This window comes from Dromiciops gliroides, chromosome 4, assembly GCF_019393635.1.
Source record: "Dromiciops gliroides isolate mDroGli1 chromosome 4, mDroGli1.pri, whole genome shotgun sequence".
NCBI classification, from domain to species: domain Eukaryota; kingdom Metazoa; phylum Chordata; class Mammalia; order Microbiotheria; family Microbiotheriidae; genus Dromiciops; species Dromiciops gliroides.
The window spans coordinates 160,977,043-160,996,835 of record NC_057864.1 but is presented as its reverse complement, the minus strand read 5'-3'; the positions used below and the strand labels follow the sequence as shown (position 1 = coordinate 160,996,835).

Here is a 19,793-nt window from a genome sequence, read left to right as displayed (position 1 = left end):
TTCTCAGCTTTGGTTCCTTCATCTGCCAAATGACCATGTTGAATGAGATAATCTCTGAGCTCCTTCCCAGCTCTGAATCTATTATCCTATGGCGACATTGGCTTTTTGAAAACACATCAGCCTCAATAGCCTTGTCTGTAAACCTGGGATAGTGATAATTGCACCATCTACCTCACAGGTGAAGAAAGTGCTTTGTAAATTATAAAGGGCTGTTATTAATGTAGGTGCCTGATGTTGGGCCTAAGGAAATGATGACTACCTAGGGAGGGATAAGCTTGTCCCTTACTAAACTCCAAAGCTGCTCTCTTCTTTCCGTTCAGCTGCTTTCCTAATCGTGACTCCAGGAGCTAAGTCTTCTTTCCCACGGAAGAGGAGGAGGGCATTGTTTTTCAGCTTTTGTCCCCAACCAGAGGGGGGGGGGTGGAGTGGGGAAGGGGGTTGCCCCTCTGCCCTCTTAAGAAAAGCATTGGACTCTAGGTGGCAAAATGAGTAGAATGCTGGACTTGGTGTCAGTAAGAGATGAATTCAAATCCTACCTAAGACACTTAAGGAGTGTCACACTAGACAAGTCATTAAACTGTTTTCACCTGTAAATTGGGATAAAAATAGCAACTATTTCCTAGAGCTTTTAGGAGGATAAAATGAGATAAAATTTGTAAAACACTTTACAAGCACCATACAGGGTGTTTTCCAAACGTCAGCTTGAAAGCGCCTGGACTTGGGAAACACCCTATATAAATACTAGTTATTATTAACGAGGAAGAACAGACTTCAAGTCAAGTTGTACCACTAATTTATTGTTGGGTCTGCGGTAAGTCATCTGATCTCTCTGAGCTTCCATTTTCTTGTCTGTAAACCAGGTTATAATAAATGACTCCCCTCTCCCTCATCTGTGTTGCTGAGAAGAAATCAGCCTCTGAAAGCCGAGGGCTCGCTCTAAACATAGGTTCTCATGTCTCTTCCTCGCTCAGGTGTGGAGTGTTTGCTGAAAACCCGCCCTCTCGTCTCTTCCCTTGCCCAGGCTGTTGCTCAATCGCCCCCGATTTCACAATCGCACATGGGGATAGCCGACAGCCTCTGCGGAGCTGAGTTCCTCAAATGTTTTCCTGTGTTTGCCAGGACCATCCACTACTCTGAGTCATGTGTAAGTGGGAAGTTGAGCTAAGACAGTGAAGGCTGAACTGAGAGGGAACGAGAGAGGGAACGAGAGAGGGAGCTAGGCGCCCGCCCGCTGCTCCTGCCGTGGCTTGGGCTGCAGAGGCAGGCAAAGAGAAGGGAGAGGAGTCGGGGGAGCCGAGCCAGAGGCACGAAGCGAACGGAGCCGCCTGGGGAACGGAGGGGGGCTCGGAGCCGGTGCGGAGCCCAGAGGGGCGCGGAGCCTTGGAGGGGCGCGGAGCCGGTGAGGAGCGGAGAGGGACGCGGAGCCCGCTGGGGAGCGCTGCGCTCCCCGGGATGGGGACTGGGAGTGAACCTGATATGACGAATGACCACTGGGAGAAGTGAGACCACCCAGAGGCAGCCCAGTGGCGGCCGCTCCCACTGGAGAATGGTGTGTTAGAAGAGGAGGAAGCATGCTGTCTGTCACCCTGGTGCTCTTGGCCACCCTGTTCTTGGCTCTTGGGGACGGGCTGGTCCCGGAAGGCTGTCCCAGACTGGGTAAGCGGTGTTCTCTCTTGGAAGTCTGGGGTTCATGAAGCGGGGACCGAGGGTGTTGCCCCAGGGGTCACAGACAGAAAAAGGACGGGGTTCAGGGCCACACCGGCGCTCCTTGTTCTAGCTGAATCCTAGCAAGTTCCATCTAGTTTCCTAGAATATTTGGGTCCCCGGACTTATCAGACATTGTTCTCGTTGGTTTTCTTATCTGTAAGATGAAAATAAAGGTGTTGGACTCCAAGGTACCATCCCAACTCTGACGTTTGGTAGTTGCGTAATTTATGCCAGGCAAGTCCCTGGCAGACCTCGGGCAGGACAGCTGCCTCTGACATTCTCATTGGGGGACCATAGGCAAGACATCTAACCTCCCAATACTCCCGGCTGCTCTCTAAGATTGTCTGTTTGTACATGTGAGGAGAGCTTCCACCTTGGAAGTTTTGTATGCCGATCAAATCACAGATCTCCTTCCCCCTCCCCCCCGATTCTATGCCATAAAAATACACTCTGAAGAACATAGGACAAGGAACGGGTCCATGCCTAAGATACTTCCTCTTCTCCATCAGCAGCTGTTCTCTTGTGACAGGTCTCTCTGCACCTGCTCCCTGATTTGTTCTCTGACACCCTCGACCACTTGGGGCTGACCCTCAGTCCTCTTATTCCTCATGATACTTTCAGAACCTGGGCCCTTGCCCCTTTCCCCCTCATCTGCTCACAGGGAAAGGTCTGAGCTAGCTTTCAGGTGTCCCAAGGGCAAAGATGCTTGAAAAGTTTTCTTGTGGGCGGGGCTGTTTCCTCAAACCTGCCCCAACTCCTCTCCCTTCCCGAGGACTGTCCCCAGCTGCTCCCCCTCCAGCCCTCTGGGGCTTTGAGTATGACTCCTTCATGAGTGTGAGGTTGACTGACTTCATCAGTGCTGAGTCACTGATCCACTCCATCCACCTCTTCTCCAGCACTCCCCTCCACCCAGTCCCGGCAAGTCTAGAGCCTCTCTTTCTGGGAACCTAATGCCAAAGCATCGAGATCACCAAGGGGGAATTGTCTAAGGCTGGAGCTGTCAACCCCCAGCTCAACTCCTCCCCCTCTTGCCAGGGGTCAAGGGGAGATTCTATGTCTGACTGGACTCACTTGCTGGTTGGTGGGGATTCTGAATCACTACCCAGGCAAATATTCCCACTACTATCAAGGTCTTGGCTGGATGCCCAGGGCTGACTGACTGGTATACATAGCACGTCTCAGTTTCTCTTAGACAGCATCTGCAGGGGTTTATTTTGGGGTTTGTCTGTGAGGATATCTAGAAGGCAACAGGTTTGTTTCTTGCAAGGATCAATCAGCCACTTGGTTCCTTTTTTCCAATGGATAGTTGTCCTCAAGACACCCCATTCTCACTGTGTCAAATACTCTCTCCAATCAAGTCTCTGGCCTCTAGGAGCGCAAAGTGCACAGCCTTCTCTCTTTTCTGCTTTCATTTCCAAGGAGAGGGTGTGAGTGTTGGTCTGCTATGACTGGAGAAAGAAGATAGAAGTGGTGGTCTTGACAGCCTGGCAGGCTCTCTTTCAGAGTTTTGAATATAGACTGACAAAACACCAAGACACTGTAACATGAAAGAAGATAAAATGAGAGAGATGGAAGATAATGGGACAGAGCTGAGGGCTTAGAGAGAGGGGGAAATAGACAAAGAGTGGATGACCCCAGGCTGATGGGTACCAGCCAGGACACTGGGGGTGAGGAGGAGGAAAATAACAAGGGAGGAGCCATGATGAATGCTCAGGAGTCCCAGCTCAGGCAGATGGAAATTTATAATACAAAAATCCTATTCCTAATTGCACCTTAATTGAGGGGAGCCAGTAGGAAAAGGCCTGCGACTGTTTTGAGATATATTAGGCAGTCTTTCTTTCTCTCTATGCATCAACGCTGGGCAAACATAACTTGAAGGAAGTGTCAGCTTGCTTAGCATCATAGGAAAATGCAGAGAAACAGAAAACATCCAGAGCCCAAGCTACACACACACACACACACACACACACACACACACACACACACACACACACACACATCCTCCCACAAGCTTCAGAGCAAAAATATAAAAATAAGAGAAACTGGTGGGTAAGATAAATGGATCAAATGAGATAGATGTTAAATTTCAGAGAATCAGGAGGCGGGTATAGAGAAATTAGAATTGCCCCATTGGGGAAATACCAATAAAAGCATGTTATCTGGTAGAATGAAAATATAAGACTGGGAGTCAGAAAACCTGAATTCAAGGTCTGGTTCTGGACTTGCCACTAATCTTTGGCCAGTGAAATCTTATTTCTCTGGGTTTTAACATCTACTCTTTTTTTGTTTTGTTTTGGGTTTTTGTGGGGCAATGGGGGTTAAGTGACTTGCCCAGGGTCACACAGCTAGTAAGTGTCAAGTGTACGAGGCTGGATTTGAACTTAGGTACTCCTGAATCCAGGGCTGGTGCTTTATCCACTGCGCCACCTAGCTGCCCTAATATCTACTCTTAACTTTTTTTTTCAATTCTGGTAGAAAGAGTTGTAGACTTGGAGTCAAGAGATCTGGGTTATTACTTATTAGCTATGTGACCCTTAGCAAGTCACTTCTATGACCCTCAGTTTCATCATCTGCAAAATGGAGACAATAAAAATTTCACCACCTACCTCACAGGATCATTGTGAGGAAATCACTTTCTCTTCTCAAACCTCCAAGTGAAATGCCAACTTTTCTTATAAGTTTCCTTTTCCTTAGTAACTCTCAAAAAAACAATGTATCTTGAAAGTTCTTCCAGTCTCTGACTTTGCTTTGATTACAATCTAACCCTTACTTCTCAATGTCATCCCTACCCCTCAGATGCCCAAGCCCAGGGCTAATATGACCTATAGATAGACTTAGTGGCTACTTATATGGCATGATTTTAGGGGCCAGTTAGATTCTCACCTTCTAAAAGTATCTCTCTCACTCAGTTTGGTCTTCTGATACAGGACATCCAAAGTTAGACATTCAATTCTTTGGCTTAAAGAGTTAATGCTCCAGTACAATGTAAAGACCCAGTCTGTCCATTCCTTCATTTGTTTATTTATAATCAGACCTGTGATTTCATTGGTAAAGAGAGCTCCTAAGGAGGGACTTTCACTCTCGATGTATCTTGTCTTAGCTGCCTGAAGCAGAGAGGTAACTAGTTTGTCAAGGGTCACATAGCCAATTCTGACTTAAATCCCTCTTTATCTCAGTTTCCTCATCTGTAAAATGGGGATAATACTAGTGATAATAATACCTACCTCCCAGGGTTGTTGTGAGAGAAAATGATATTTGTAAAGTGCTTTGCAGACTTTAAAATGCTTTCTAAATGCTAGCTATTGCTATTATGTGGGAGAGGTGGCACTGGGACCCAGGTCTTCCTGACTCTGCATAGCATTCTAGCTACCATGCCATGCCATCATTTTTAGGCCTTCTCACAACCCTCTGTGATTGCTTGTTGATCTGCTCATTCTTTACCTTGAAAGCTTCAGTATTTTATTGAAGGTATCCACTGATTATGTAACATATGAGTTATCCAGGCCCTTTGATGCTTTTTGTGGAAGGGGGTGAGGCAAGGGGAATCATGAGCTTTACATAGCAAAGTATGGTAGAAAGAGGTTAGTTTTAGGGTCAGGAGACCAAGGTTCAAATGTTGACTCTATAACAGTAATAATAACAACAATAGCTTGGCAAAGTGTTAAACACTTCACAAATATCTCATTTGATGAGCATGATAATAATAGCTGGCATTTATATAGTCCCTACTATGTTCTACGCACTGTGGTAAGCCCTTTATAAATATCTCATTTGACAATAACAATAGCAATAACAAGAGCTAGCATTTATGTAGTGCCTAGTGTATGCTTGGCACCGTGCTAAGTACCTTGCAGATATTATCTCATTTTCATCATAGTACTAATAATAGTTAACACTTATATAGTGCTTGCTATGTGCCAGACACTGTGCTAAATGCTTATAAATGTTATCTCATTTGATTCTCACAACAACCCTGAGTGGGGGATACTATTATTTTCAACATCCCCATTTTTCAGTTGAGGAAACTGAGGTTGAATGATTAAACCAAGGTCACACAGCTATTAAGTGTCTGAGGCTGGATATGAACTTGGGTTGTCCTGATTCCAGGCTCAGAGCTCTATCCACTGCACCACTCCTAGTTTCCTTTTCCCTATTGTTTCCATTGCCACTTTGTTGTGTAACCATGGATAAATCACGTCACCTCTCTAGACCTCTTTACTTTCTTCTTCTGTAAAATGATGGGGGTTAGATGGGGGGGGGGTCAATCCCAACCCCTTTAACTCTAAATCCTATAAAACTCTAGGACAATATAAGCCAATTTCCATTCCTTTTTCTCAATAAAACCACCACTTGGATGACATTTTGCTCTTAGGGGTTTTTCCACTTGAATATAAATATGTACAGAAGCAAGCAAGAGGTTGTAGCACTTCCTGCTCTATTTTGTCCTCATCAGACTACATCTATAGCAAATTCTATTCTGGGAGCCTCACTATAGGAAGCACACTGATAAGCTGAAGAGATGGGAGCAACCAGGTTAGTGATGACCTCTAAGGTCTTTTCTAATTCAGAGATTCTGTGATCCTAAAACTACAAAAGATTTAATCACAAAATCCAAAGCTCCTGGGTCCCAGTCTTTCTCCTGGGGTTTTTCTTTGGTGGCTCACCCATTTTTCCCATTCCCTTCAATCTCAAGCCCACAGGTAGGTATATCAAGGATGTAGAGTGGCAAGGGATTTTAGAGGCAACTAAGTGGTACAATGGATAGATAGCATGTGGGAGTTGGAGTTAGAAAGACCTTCATTCAAATCCTGCCCCAGATACTTCCTAGCTGTGCAATCTTGGGCAAGTCTCAACCTTTGTCTCCTCATTTGTAAGATGGGAATGATGATAATAGCACCCACTTTCCAGGGTTGGTGTGAGGATAAAATACATAATATTTGTAAAGTGCTTTACAAACTATGAATGTTAGCTTGTATTTATTATTATTATTATTATTATTTAGTCCAACCATTAATTCTATTGATGAAGGAACAAAAGTCCCAAGGAGTTAAGTGATTTGCTCAAGGTCACACAAGCAGTAAAGTAGGATAGCTGTGTTTCCGCAAGATATCTGACTCCAAAGTAAGAGCTCATTGCCTTATGCCAGGCTGCCTTACATGTAAACTGCATGCACATGGGAGGGAATTTCCAGGCATGAATCAGGGAGAATTGAGGTAGACCAAAGGCAGACCAATTGCTTCACAAAGGCTAAAAGCACTGAACACTGAACTCAGGCAACACAAGAAGCATGATATGGTGGCAAGAGTATTGATTTTGGAAGCTGAAGACCTGGGCTGATTTACTCATTGTGTCTTCTGTGACAAGACATTTTATTTCCCCGGCTCTCAGCTTCCTCACTCGACATTTAAGGGGTTAGAGGATCCCCAGGTCCTATCTCTAATTGAAATCCTTTCCCATAGAATTGAGAAGATGTAAATCTGAGTCCCTTCTTTGCTAATTATTAGCTGCATGACCCTGGACAACTTCCTTCACTTGATTTTAGTTTCCTCATCTGTGAAATGGGGATAATAACACCTGTAATGCATACTTACCAAGAATATTGGGAGGAAAATGTTTTGTAGACACTAAATTGCCACTGGGAGCTATTACAGGCTCTTAGATTTAAATCTGGAAGGGACCTTACAGGTCGTCTCATCCTTTACAGCTGAGGAAACTGAGGCACTGGGAATTAACTCATTTTTCCAAGGTTGCACAGTTAGTAAGGGGTAGAGCTGAGATTTGAACCCACACCCTCTAATTCTAGATGCAGAGGACTTTCCACTGCACAATACTCCCCACTTTTTTTTTTTTTGCGAGGCAATGGGGGTTAAGTGACTTGCCCAGAGTCACACAGCTAGTAAGTGTCAAGTATCTGAGGCCGGATTTGAACTCAGGTACTCCTGAATCCAGGGCCGGTGCTTTATCCACTACGCCACCTAACCGCCCCACTCCCCACTTTTTATTATGGGTGTATTCTTATAGCCTACTTGCTCTGCAGCCCCCTTCAGGACCACAGGGAGCTACTAGCTAGAGCATTTCCCCCTTTGGATGTCTGAGGAACTAAGCTTCTTTGCCCCAGGTTCACTCCTTATCATTTCTAGTTCAAATAGTGCTACCTCATCAGTTGAGTTAATTTCCCCCTGGCACTGCCCCTTTTATATGCATATCTATTTGGTTTTTTTTTTGTTTTTTGTTTTTGCGGGGCAATGAGGGTTAAGTGACTTGCCCAGAGTCACACAGCTAGTAAGCGTCAAGCGTCTGAGACCGAATCTGAACTCAGGTCCTCCTGAATCCAGGGCCGGTGCTTTATCCAATGCCTAGCTGCCCCTCTATTTACATTTAAAGTATCCCCTGTACTCCAGTACAGTGGGAAGTACCCACTGTTTTCCCTAACTCTGTATGCAATACCCTCATTTACATTCTTTCACTTTTTCTTTTCTTTTTTTTCTGTACATTTTAAAAAAAGGAAACTGCCTAGGCTCTCTAAAACCATCCCCTACTGTCCCACTCTCCCAACTTTTCCCTATTGCTTTTGAAAGTTAGCTAAGTAATTTAAATACATTATCTATTTGATCCTCAAAATTACCCTGTGAGGGAGGTGCTATTGTTATCCCCTTTTTGTGTCTGAGAAACTGAGGTTACACAGCTTTCAAACTCAGAATGGCCTCATTCTAAGACCCATCCTCTATCCACTGCATCATGTTACCTCTCTCAATTTACATTCCATTCTGGGAGAATGAATCCAAAACTGAGGATCAGGAAATGGAAGCCCTAGTCCCAGGCCCTTCACAAATGTGCACATCAGTCAGTTCTCTTTGGGCTTCAATTTTCAAAACTGTAAAATGGGGGTGGTGCTATTGGACTGTACTGTCCCTTACAGCATGCTGTGTCCTTGTGGTTATTTTGGAAAACCCCCAAGTCTAAATAAATCAGTTCCTTTGTGGAGAGGCACTTTTGATTGGGAATGAGGAAGTGTGGGGTGCAAAGGATTCAGTTGAGGAGGTAGGAAATGAGTACAAGGGGACTCTGAAGACAAACTTCTCTACAGTTTTGCTGAGGTCTGGTTCTATCCTCTCTACTTCCATTGGTAACGTTCTACTCTGTTGGCCACCAGGTCCTGCATTTAGAGAAGCCCAGGACTAACACCTGCCTCACTGTGTATATGGGAAGAAATAATAACTTATCAGGACTGATTTAGTGCATGGATGGGGGAGAGGAGAGGAGGAATGAGGAGGGGAATGGGGACTAGGGTTCTAACTCTTTTTTTTTTTTTTTTTTTTGCGGGGCAATGGGGGTTAAGTGACTTGCCCAGGGTCACATAGCTAATAAGTGTTAAGTGTCTGAGGTCGGATTTGAACTCAGATCCTCCTGAATCCAGGGCCGGTGCTCTATCCACTGCGCCACCCAGCTGCCCCCAGGTTCTAGCTCTTTTATAGGCTTAGTTCTGCTTCCCCCCCCCCCCAACATTAGTTTTGGTGTGAGAAGATGTGAATCCTAGTTTTAGTTCTGTCACTTATTAGCTTTGTACCACTTTACTTTTTTGAAACTTAATTTTCTCATCTGTAATATAATGGGTATAATAAAGCCTGTATTTCCTACCTTGCAGAGTTGTGAGGAAAACGCTCTGAAATCTAGACAGTACGAGCTCTATGCTATGGTGCCCACTCCCCTTTCCATCACCACCCCAAAGCCACAAGTAGTGAATGAGTGGAAAGAGGATAGAGTTAGGTAGGGTTGGTGTTGAGAGTATGTGGCAGGGAACGGAGTTTATCAGAATGGTCAGGGTTGGGAGGGTGGATTTCTTTTATTTCCCTTTTAAATTCTAACATCTGGGGCAGCTAGGTGGCACAGTGGATAGAGCCCTGGAGTCAGGAGGACCTGAGTTCAAATCCGGCCTCAGACACTTAACACTTACTAGCTGTGTGACCCTGGGCAAGTCACTTAACCCCAATTGCCTCGCTAAAAAACAAACAAACAAACAAAAAATTCTAACATCTTTTTTGGAAGATAATGTAAAGATATAGATCTGGAATGGAAACTGGAAGACTTGGTGTCTAATTCTACATTTGCCACTAACTAATTGTGTGATCTTGGTACTTTCCTGCAGAGAGAGTCTGAAGGAAGAGTACTGGCTTTGGAATCAGAGCACCCCCTCCTCCAACCCCCACCCCCCAAAATCCTGACTCAGCAACTTTATGATCTTAGGCAGATAGCTTTTCTTCATCTTTAAAATGATGGGGGTCTAACAAGGTGACCTCTCCATCTGTAAGTCTATGGGCCCTTGACATGATTACCTTCTCAGGACTTAGTTTCTTTATCTATAAAATGAAATGGTTGGCCTAGGTGATATCTAAGATCCCTTCTAGCTTTGGCATTATGTGTTCTCTGTTTCAACTTTAAGCCCTGGATTGAGTGATTTTTTTTTTTAGCTGTTCCCTGTTCTCTTAACCCCTCCTCTTTTAGCTGCTTCCCTGCCTCCACCCTGCATTCTCCATTTTATCTCAAAGCATTTCCAACCTTCCTGATTTGGCCCTCTTTCCTATAAAACCTCACATTTACAAAGCATGTTGAAATTTATGAAGGACTTTGCTCACAACACTGTGAGGTGGATGGAACAAAGTACTATTATTATTCCTGTCCTATAAGAATAGTATTAGGAATATAAATGCTCAGAATAAGCAGAGGCTGGCAAGGAAGGCTAAGGACAAAAATATACATACATACATACATACATGTGTGTATGTATGTATGTATGTATGTATCTGTCTGTCATGTATCTAGCTATTGTGTCTGTCAACGAGACAGAACTAGCTGCTACTTGGAGCCAAACAGAGTAGGCCAGAGACAGGAGAGTCAGGAATGAAATAAAGTTTTATTTTCAGAGTGAGGAAAAAGGCTTGCAAGCAAGGAAGAGCTATAGATGCATGTGCCAGGGCCCCACCCTGAGTTGGGGTGGGGGGCCAAGGCAGTATGGGGAAACCTCAAAACTTATACTAGTGGCCGCTCAGTAGGCTGTAGCCTTGACAATAAGGGAGTAGCAAGCATGTGACAACTTTGATTCATTGCAGGACTTTCTGAGTTTGTCTTGTGCTTTGATCAGAGAATACCTAGTGAATTATGTGACTAGCCCAGAGGGTGAGATCATCCAGAGGGTGATCGTAAAGGATTGCTGTCCTGCCAATCTCAGGGTTGCTTTCTGGGCCTTAGCTCTGGAAAAAAGGGATTCTAAATTTTATTTTGTCATTTCTTCCTTTTGGCCAAAGGGAGGGAGTCTGAAAAAGCTCCTACCCTTTGCGTCATTAACCACAAGGCTGGTTGGGTCAGGATAAGATGTTGCCCAGGGGGTCAGTTCCTTGAGGGGACCTGTTGGAGAAGTGTGTCCCAAGTATCATTGCTAGCCATCATTTGCTTGCAAGCAGAAAAGGGCGGGGGGGGGGCAAGAATATAGATGGAGAAAATGCCAAAACATTTGAATCTGGGCACATAACAAAAGGGAAGAGGAAAAAACTAGGACAGTACATTCAGCCCTCGTCCAGAATCTTGAGACTGCTGTCTTGTCTGCTCGTCTGGGTGTTGAACTGCTTCTGTATAGGTACTGGATGAACCCTGAAGGCCCTGCAGAATTCTGTTGTCTGATAGGGGGCTGAGAGCCAAAAAAAGGAGGGTGATAGAAAGAGGGCACCTGGATGCCCTTGATGAGTTCACGTTACCAGACCCAGATGAGCTATGTCTTTGGGTACTAAGGCAGCTATGTGGTGGATGGCATAAAGCGCTGGACTAGGAGACAGAAAGACCTGAGTTCCAATCCTGCCTCAGATACTTAACCCTAGGCAAGTCATTTAACCCCTATCTGTTTCTGTTTCCTCATTTATAAAATGGAGATAATAATAGCATCTACTTCACAGGATTGTTATGCAGATTATATAAAAGAACTCATGTAAAGCATTTTGTAATGTTAAAGAATTATGTAAATAACAATCGTTATGATAAAAAATCATTATATGATATTATAGAAATAGAAAATTGAATATTAATCATTATTATTATTGCTAAAAGAAATGGCAAATGTATTTTACTGAGCCACTGTCAGGGATCTTTGAAAGACTGTAGAGAATAAAGATGTCTCAGGATCGTAAAAGGGCAATATCTTAGTTTTCAAAAAAGGTAAGAAAATAAAGTCTTTTTTTTTCCTTAAGTGGGGCAATGAGGGTTAAGTGACTTGCCCAGGGTCACACAGTTAGTGTCAAGTGTCTGAGTCTGGATTTGAACTCAGGTCCTCCTGAATCCAGGGCCAGTGCTTTATCCACTACGCTACCTAGTTGCCCCAAAAAATAAAGACTGTTAATGACATAGGTCAGTGAGTTTAACTTGGATTCCTGGCAAATTTGTAGAAAATATTTTTAAAGGGATAGTGAACATCTAGTGGCACATCTAGAAAAATGAGCAGTGATCATAGATACACACAATGATGAAATCAAGAACAGGTTGTGCCAGATGAATAAAATAGAATATTATTATACAGTAAGAAATGCATAATAATAAGAGGAATTCAGAGAAACATGAGATTTGTATGAACTGATGCATAAAGAAATAAGTGTATTTGAAAAGAACAGTATACACAATGAACTTCAACAATGTAAATGAAAAGATTGCTTGCTCTTGAGCCAAATTCTGGAAAATCATTAATAGTCTTAGAGAACAGATAATGAAATATTTTTCCTTTCTCAAAGCAGAGATGCTGGGGTGGGGGTGGAGGGGGTGGTGGGGATGGGGACATAATAAGGTCACAATCTTGTCAGATATAGTCACTGTGTCAGGTGTTTTGTTTAATTGTTTTTCTTTGTTACAATGAAACTTTGGAGGGGAATATGAGCGTGACAAGGTGTTTTCAAATTGTATTTAAATTTAAACATTTTTTAAAAAGAAACAAACATTTGGGGGCAGCTAGGTGGCACAGTGGATAAAGTCCTGGCCCTGGAGTCAGGAGGACCTGAGTTCAAATTCGGCCTCAGACACTTAACACTTACTAGCTGTGTGACCCTGGGCAAGTCACTTAACCCCAATTGCCTCACTTAAAAGAAAAAGAAATAAACATTTTTTTAAATAGTTTTGAGTTCCAATTTTTATCCCTCCTTCCCTTTTCCCCTCCCTGAGGTAGTAATCAATCAGATATGGGTTATACATGTACTGTTATATAAAACATTACCATATTAGTAAAGAAAATTATTTTTAAAGAAAGAAAAACAAAACTCCTGTTACAAATATGTATAGCCAAGCAAAACAAATTCCCTCACTGACAATATGTCTCAATTTGTTCCGAGTCCATCATCTTTCCAAAAGGAGGACAGTGGCATGTTTCATCATGACTCTTCTGGAACTGTGGTTGGCCATTGTGCTGATCAGAGCTCTTAAGTCTTTCAAAGTTGTTATAGTATTATTGTGTAAACTGTTCTGGGTCTGCTTACTTTACTGTTCATAAAAATCTTCCCAGTTTTCTCTCAAACCATCCCCTTCACCATTTCTGCTACAATGGAATTCCATGACATTTACCTACCGTCACCTATTTGGCCATTCCCCAATTGATGGCACCCTTTTAGTTTCTAATTCTTTGCTGCCACAAAAAGAGATTCTATAAATATTGTTGTACATATGAGTCCTTTTCCTTTTTCTTTGATCTCTTTGGAGTATAGACCTAGTAGTGGTATCATTGGTTCAAAGGGTATGTACAGTTTAATAGCTTTTGGAACATGCTTTTAAAATTGTGTTTTAAAAATGAAAAAGAAGAGGCCATGCCAGGCTATATAAGGATTATTTAATTGTCTGTCTTTGAATCTCTAGCACTTAGCACAATGCCTAGCATATAGTAGGTGCTTAATAAATAATTGTTGCTTGCTTGTCTGAGTAAACTTATTTCCTATTTTGACAGGATTACCAGATTAATAGATCAGGAGAGTGTTGTAGATATTATCTACCTTTCATTGTTCAGTCATTTCAGTCATATCCAACTCTTCATGACCCCATTTGGGGTTTTGTTGGCAAACATACTGAAGTGGTTTGCCATTTCCTTCTCCAGCTCATTTTACAGATGAGGAACTGAGACAAACTGGCTTGAGTGACTTGCTGGGTCTCACACAGCTAGTAGGTATGGCCAGATTTAAACTTTGGTTTTCCTGACTCCAATCCCAGTGCTCTATCCACTGCATCACCTAGTTGTCCATTATCTACCTAGATTTTAGCAAAGTTTTTGACAACATCTCTTGTGCTATTACATGGAAAATATGGAAAGGTGGGTTAGATGATGGTATAGTCAGATGGATTTGGAATTGGTTGAATAGTGAAGTCCAAAGAGTATGCATTAATGATTTAATGTCAACTTGAAAGAATGTGTCCAGTCAAGTGTCACAGGGAATTTGTGTTTGGTCCTATGCAATTTACAACTTTTATCAATGATTTGGATAGAGGTGTAGATGGCATGCTTAGAAAACTTGAGGATTTGACAGATAACTAACAAGTGATATAAGTCTAGGTTAAAAAAGGTCTTGACAGGCTAAAACATTGGGCCAAATCTGATAGAACAGAATTTAATAGGAATAAATGTGAAGTATTGCACATGGATTTTAAAACTTATCTTTGTAAATGCAAGTTGGGGGAGACCTGGAGAGACAGCAGTTTGCCTGAAAAAAAATCCCCCAAACATGTGGATTTTAGTGTACTAAAATCCTGATGCAAATCAACAGCTTGACATGACAGTCAAGAAAGCAAATATAATCTTGATCTACATTAAGAGAGATGGATTGTCCAGGACTAGGTCCTATTGTACACTGTCAGGGTGAGATCAAATTTAATGATCTATGTTCAGTTCTAGGTGCCACATTTTAGGAATGATATTTTTATTGTATTTATTTTTTCTCAAATAAAGATCTTTCTTTTCTCTCTCCCACCTCCTCTCTCCCCATACTGAGAAAGCAAGAAAAACAAAATTCCTGTTACAAATGTGTATAGAGAAAAAATCCCCAAATTTCTGTATTGGCCATGATATATATATATATATATACATGATGCATGTTTATATATAATATACCTATATACACATAACCATACATATATATTGCTTCAATCTGTACTCTGAGTCCTTTATTTCTCCATCAGGAAGTGTTAGCATGTTTCATCTTGCATCCTCTGGAATGATGGTTGGCTGTAGTGTTGATTGGAGTTCTTTTTTAAAATTTTATTTTATTTTTGCGGGACAATGAGTGTTAAGTGACTTGCCCGGGGTCACACAGCTAGTAAGTTTCAAGTGTCTGAGGCTGGATTTGAACTCAGGTCCTCCTGAATCCAAGGCCAGTGCTTTATCCACTGCGCCACCTAGCTGCCCCAATTGGAGTTCTTTTATGAGAGGCATTGATAAATTTGAAACAGTCCAGAGGGAGGCAACCAGGATGGTGAAGGGCTTTGTAAGGGCCAAATTTAGTATGTGGAGAGTTAATTGGGTGGCTCCCCGTAATATTGGGGTTAAAAAAGGAGATTAACAGCCTCTTTTAAAAAGAACAAAACAGGTTTTATCAATGGGAACAAATCAACAACACAGGTAAAGTTAATAGAGTTAGGAATAATGAAAAAGGGGATAGACAAACTCACCACCACACCAGCATCTCTCTCCCTCTCCCTTGAGCACAGGAGTGAGTCCTCTTCTCCCTTCTCTCTCCCAGAAGCCCCCTCTCCCACAGGAAACAGGGCTGTCCACACACACACACACACACACACACACACACACACACACACACACAGCCCCAAGTTAATTGGCTGGCAGCCCTGATTGACAGGACTAACAAGTGGCTCTACAAATGCAAGCCAGCCAGCTTCCAGACACCGAAGACCACCTTACTTGTCCTCATCAGGCTTCTCGTCATGGCGGGGCTTCCCTACAGTATAATTTGGCCAGGCCCATGCAGGCGCTCGGGTGTCTGGCGTGAGACCACTGCGCACATGCACGTGCCGGGGCTCCCAACCTTAGCTAAAGCTGGGGCCGCAGAAACCCCAAATCACAGTCAATTCCTCACAGCTTCAAGATCATGCCATATGAGAATTGATGAAAGAATTAGAGATCTTTAGTTTGGAGAGGAAAAGACTTAGGGGCCATGTGATCATTTTCTCCAAGTATTCAAAGGGTTTTCACATGGAAAAGATAATAGACTTGTTCTTCTCTCCCTCATTGAGCAGATCTAGACATAATGGGTAGAATTTGCAAAGAGAAAAACTGAGGTTTCATGCAAGGAAACGTTTTCTATGAATCAGAGCTATTGTAAAGTTGAATGGCCTCCCTTAGGACGTACTGGTACCCCCCCATCGCTGGAAGAATGGATGGAACCCCAAAGGGAAATAGTTCCTACCCTTAAAGAGCTTATATTCTATTGGGGGAACAGACATCAATTAATTAGTATAAAATACCTACAAAATAAATAACCGTGTATTTTGGGAGGGGGGGTGGAGAGGGTACTAAGAACTAGGGGTGGGAGAATCAAAGTAGGTCTTGCTTACCTCCTGCAGAAGTACTACTTAAGTTGAGCTTTGAAGGAAGCCAAGGATTTTAGGAAGTGGAGATGAGGAAAGAGTATGTTCTTATCTTGGGGGACAGTCTGTGGAAAGCCACAGAGATAGGAGATGGAATATCACAAACAGAGAACAGCAAATAGTTCAGTTTAGCTGGAATATAGAATGCACAAAGGCAAGTAATGGGCAATGATCCAGGGAAGGTAGGTAGAATTCAGGCTGTAAAAGGCTTTAAATGCTGAACCAGTAAATGTATATTTTTTCTTGGTGAAACTAGGGAGCCAACAGAGTTTCTTGAGCAGGGGAGTGATGAGTTAAAAATCTATACTTTAGGAATACCAATTTGGCAGTGGTATGGGGAATGAATTAGAGAGGGGAGAGGCTTGATGCAGGCCTCTTCCAACTCTGAACCTGTGTACCAAAGTACTTGCCTTTTATCACACGGGTAAGGTGTCAAGCCAAATTTCAAACTCAGGTGGTCTGAGGATGCTGTGCTAACTATGACACCTACCTCTTCCCCAAGGACCCCTTGGCTTCCTTTCAAAGGCTGCCATTCTCAAGCTGTTCCCTTGCATGGGGCACTAGGGAACTCCCCTCCCTCTTTCCCCTAATTTAGAAAACTCTGTCTATTCCTGGATCTGGTTCCAATGTACCTGATGTTTAATCTCTAACATTTCAGAAAGGGCGGGGTTTAAATTGGGAATTTTTAAAATTTGAGGAATCAGGGGGCAGCTAGGTAGTACAGTGGATAAAGCACTGGCCCTGGATTCAGGAGGACCTGAGTTCAAATCCAGCCTCAGACACTTGACACTAACTAGCTGTGTGACCTTGGGCAAGTCACTTAACCCTCATTGCCCCGCAAAACACACACACACACACAAATCTGACTGCTATACCTTAAAAAAAATAAAAATAAATTTAAAATTTGAGGAACCAGAAGTAAATTGGAGTTACCTGACTCTCTCAAAGCCTCTGAGGCACCATCTCTAGATTAACTTTGGTGGAGCTTAAAGCGACTACAATCTCTGTCTTCGAGCAGTTTATAATGTATTGGGCAGACATAACAAGCACCATGGAGCCAAGATAAATATTTATATGTACAAGCTGGAGGTTGTTCCAGAGGCAGAGACATATGATTAGTGGAGAAGCAGCCAGGGTGCCTTGGAGCAGGGATTTGATTATCTGTATGGGGTTTAGGGAAGAGTTAGGGAAATGTGACCTTGCTTCTTGGAAGGTGTTAGGGCACAGCTTCAGATGGAGGCTTTTGGTTCTCATCCGTAGAAGAATCCTTTGTTATCTGCTCACTCATAGAGGATTTAAAGGTGGAAGGGACCTTAGAGATTATCTAGTCCAACCCCCTCCTTTTACTGATGAGGAAACTGAGGCACAGAGAGGGCAAATGACAGCTTTGTGATTCAAGTATCAGTCTTTGAACTTCAAATCTAACATTACAGAATGCTTTCCTAGTACACACTCATTTGTCAAATACTTTATTAAGCACCTATTGTAAACAATAGAACATTGAATAAACCTGTGAGAAACATCATTGCTATTCAGTTGTGTCCAACTCTTTGTGAGCCCTCGGACCCAAACCAATCAATGCTGTCCATGGGGTTTTCTTGGCAAAGATACTACAGGGTTTGCCATTTTCTTCTCCAGTGGATTGAGACAAACAGAGGATAACTGACTTGCCCGGGGTTGACACAGCTAGTAAGTGTCTGAGGCTGGATTTGAACTCAGGTCTTTCCGACTGCAGGCCCAGCACTCCGTTCACTGAGCCACCTAGCTGCTTCAACAGTTAGGAATCTTAGATGTCATCTAATTCAGCCTTCTCCTTTTACAGATAAAGAGCTCAGGTCCCAGAGATATTAAATGACTTGCAAAGGGTCACATGGCTATTTAATGGCTGAGTCTGAACTTGAATGCTTATTTCTTGAGCAGAATAACGTTATTTCCACTACTCTGGGCATCTCTCTTTATCATTAGATGGGAGTGGGAGTAGGGAGAAGTGAAAGAAAAGTAGAAGTAAAGAGACTGACATTTGTGATGCCTCCAGGAGGGAATAAGAAGAATAAATCAATCCATCCATCCATCAATCAATAAGCATTTCTTACTGTATTAGGTGATGGGGATACGAAGAAAAAAAAAGAAATTTCTTTTCATCCTATCCCCCAAGGAGCTTACATTCATTCAATCTGCAGAAACAAATCAATGTATCAATAAGAACAAGAAGTATGCGAAGTCAATACAAGATGATTTCAGGGGCTTAGGAGGCATTAGTAGTGGGGGTGGGCTGGGGAGAAGGGGGAAGCTTCCTATAGGAGATGTCACTCAAGGTAAGCTTTGAAGGAAACTAGAGATTGTAAGCTCGTCCTGAGGGAGGTGTTCTTCGGTCATTTCAGTCGTGTCTGATTCTTCATGACCCCATTTAGGATTTTCTTGGCAGAGATACTGGAGCGATTTGCCCTTTTCTTCTCCAGCTCATTTTACCGATGAGGAAACTGAGGCAGAGTAAAGTGACTTGCCCAGAGTCACATACCTATTAAGTGTTTGAGGTAGGGTCTGAACTCAGGTCTTCTTGACTCCAGGTCTAGCACTCTATCCACTGAGCCACCTAGCTGTCCCCTAAGGTGGGGGGTGGGGGTGGGGTGCGGGGCAGTGGATAGAGTGTCAAGCTTGCAGTCAGGAACTCATCCACCTGAGTTCAAATATATATACACATATACACACATGTGTGTATTTATATGTACATGTATATGTACATCATGTACACATATGTATATGTGTGGATTATACACTTATATACACATACATGTATATCTATCTATATCTGAAAATGTAAATTGGAGCCACTTGGTGAGGACCTTTAAATGCCAAATGCAGGAATTTGTAGTTTATCCTAGAGATAAGAAGGAACCACTAGAGTTTACTGACAGTCAGTCCTGTGCCTCCTTTGGAGACTCCTTTCCTCAGTAAGGCTCAGGGATCTCTGTGGCTGACTCTGATGGGCCTGGGAAGACCTTATTGCCGTTCTTCACCCTTCGTTCTTAAAGGGAACTGATGGCATCCCACGGGTGATGTCTTGACCTGCTCGTGCCTTAGATTTCAGTGAAGCAGAGCTGAGCAGGGTCATCTGCCTCCCCTCTCCCCTTACACCTCAGGGTCCCGCTCCAACTTCCTGCAACTTTTAAAGGAATGGTTAGAAGGGTGTGATAGGAAGAGCAAATGTGAGGACAATTGTAGAGAACCTTAAGGAGAAAGAGCACGGTAAAGAGCTGGGGGCGGGGAGGAGAGGCGAGGAGGAAGGAAGAGGGAGGCAGGAACTGAAGGCTGTGCCTCTTCAGGACAAGAGGGAGGAAGAGAATCACCCTAAGTGTCTCCATTTGTTAACCCAGCCTTGTGAGATGGGATTCAAACTCTTTCTTTCCCAGTCTCCCAGCATGCTAGGCATAGAGATGTCCCCTTTGGAATCCACGTCCTGGTTTCAAGTCATATGA

The 19,793-nt window shown here is 43.1% G+C and overlaps 1 protein-coding gene across 1 annotated transcript in view; it reads left to right on the top strand.

Moving 5' to 3' along the window:
• The first annotated feature begins 1,073 nt into the window (after positions 1 to 1,073).
• IL6R (interleukin 6 receptor) overlaps positions 1,074 to 19,793 on the top strand; it is a 70,173-nt gene continuing 51,453 nt past the window's right edge. Inside the window, exon 1 of the mRNA XM_044005107.1 lies at positions 1,074 to 1,656. Coding sequence (XP_043861042.1) covers positions 1,572 to 1,656 — 85 coding nt within the window. The 5' untranslated portion in view covers positions 1,074 to 1,571. The remainder of the gene's footprint in view (positions 1,657 to 19,793) is intronic.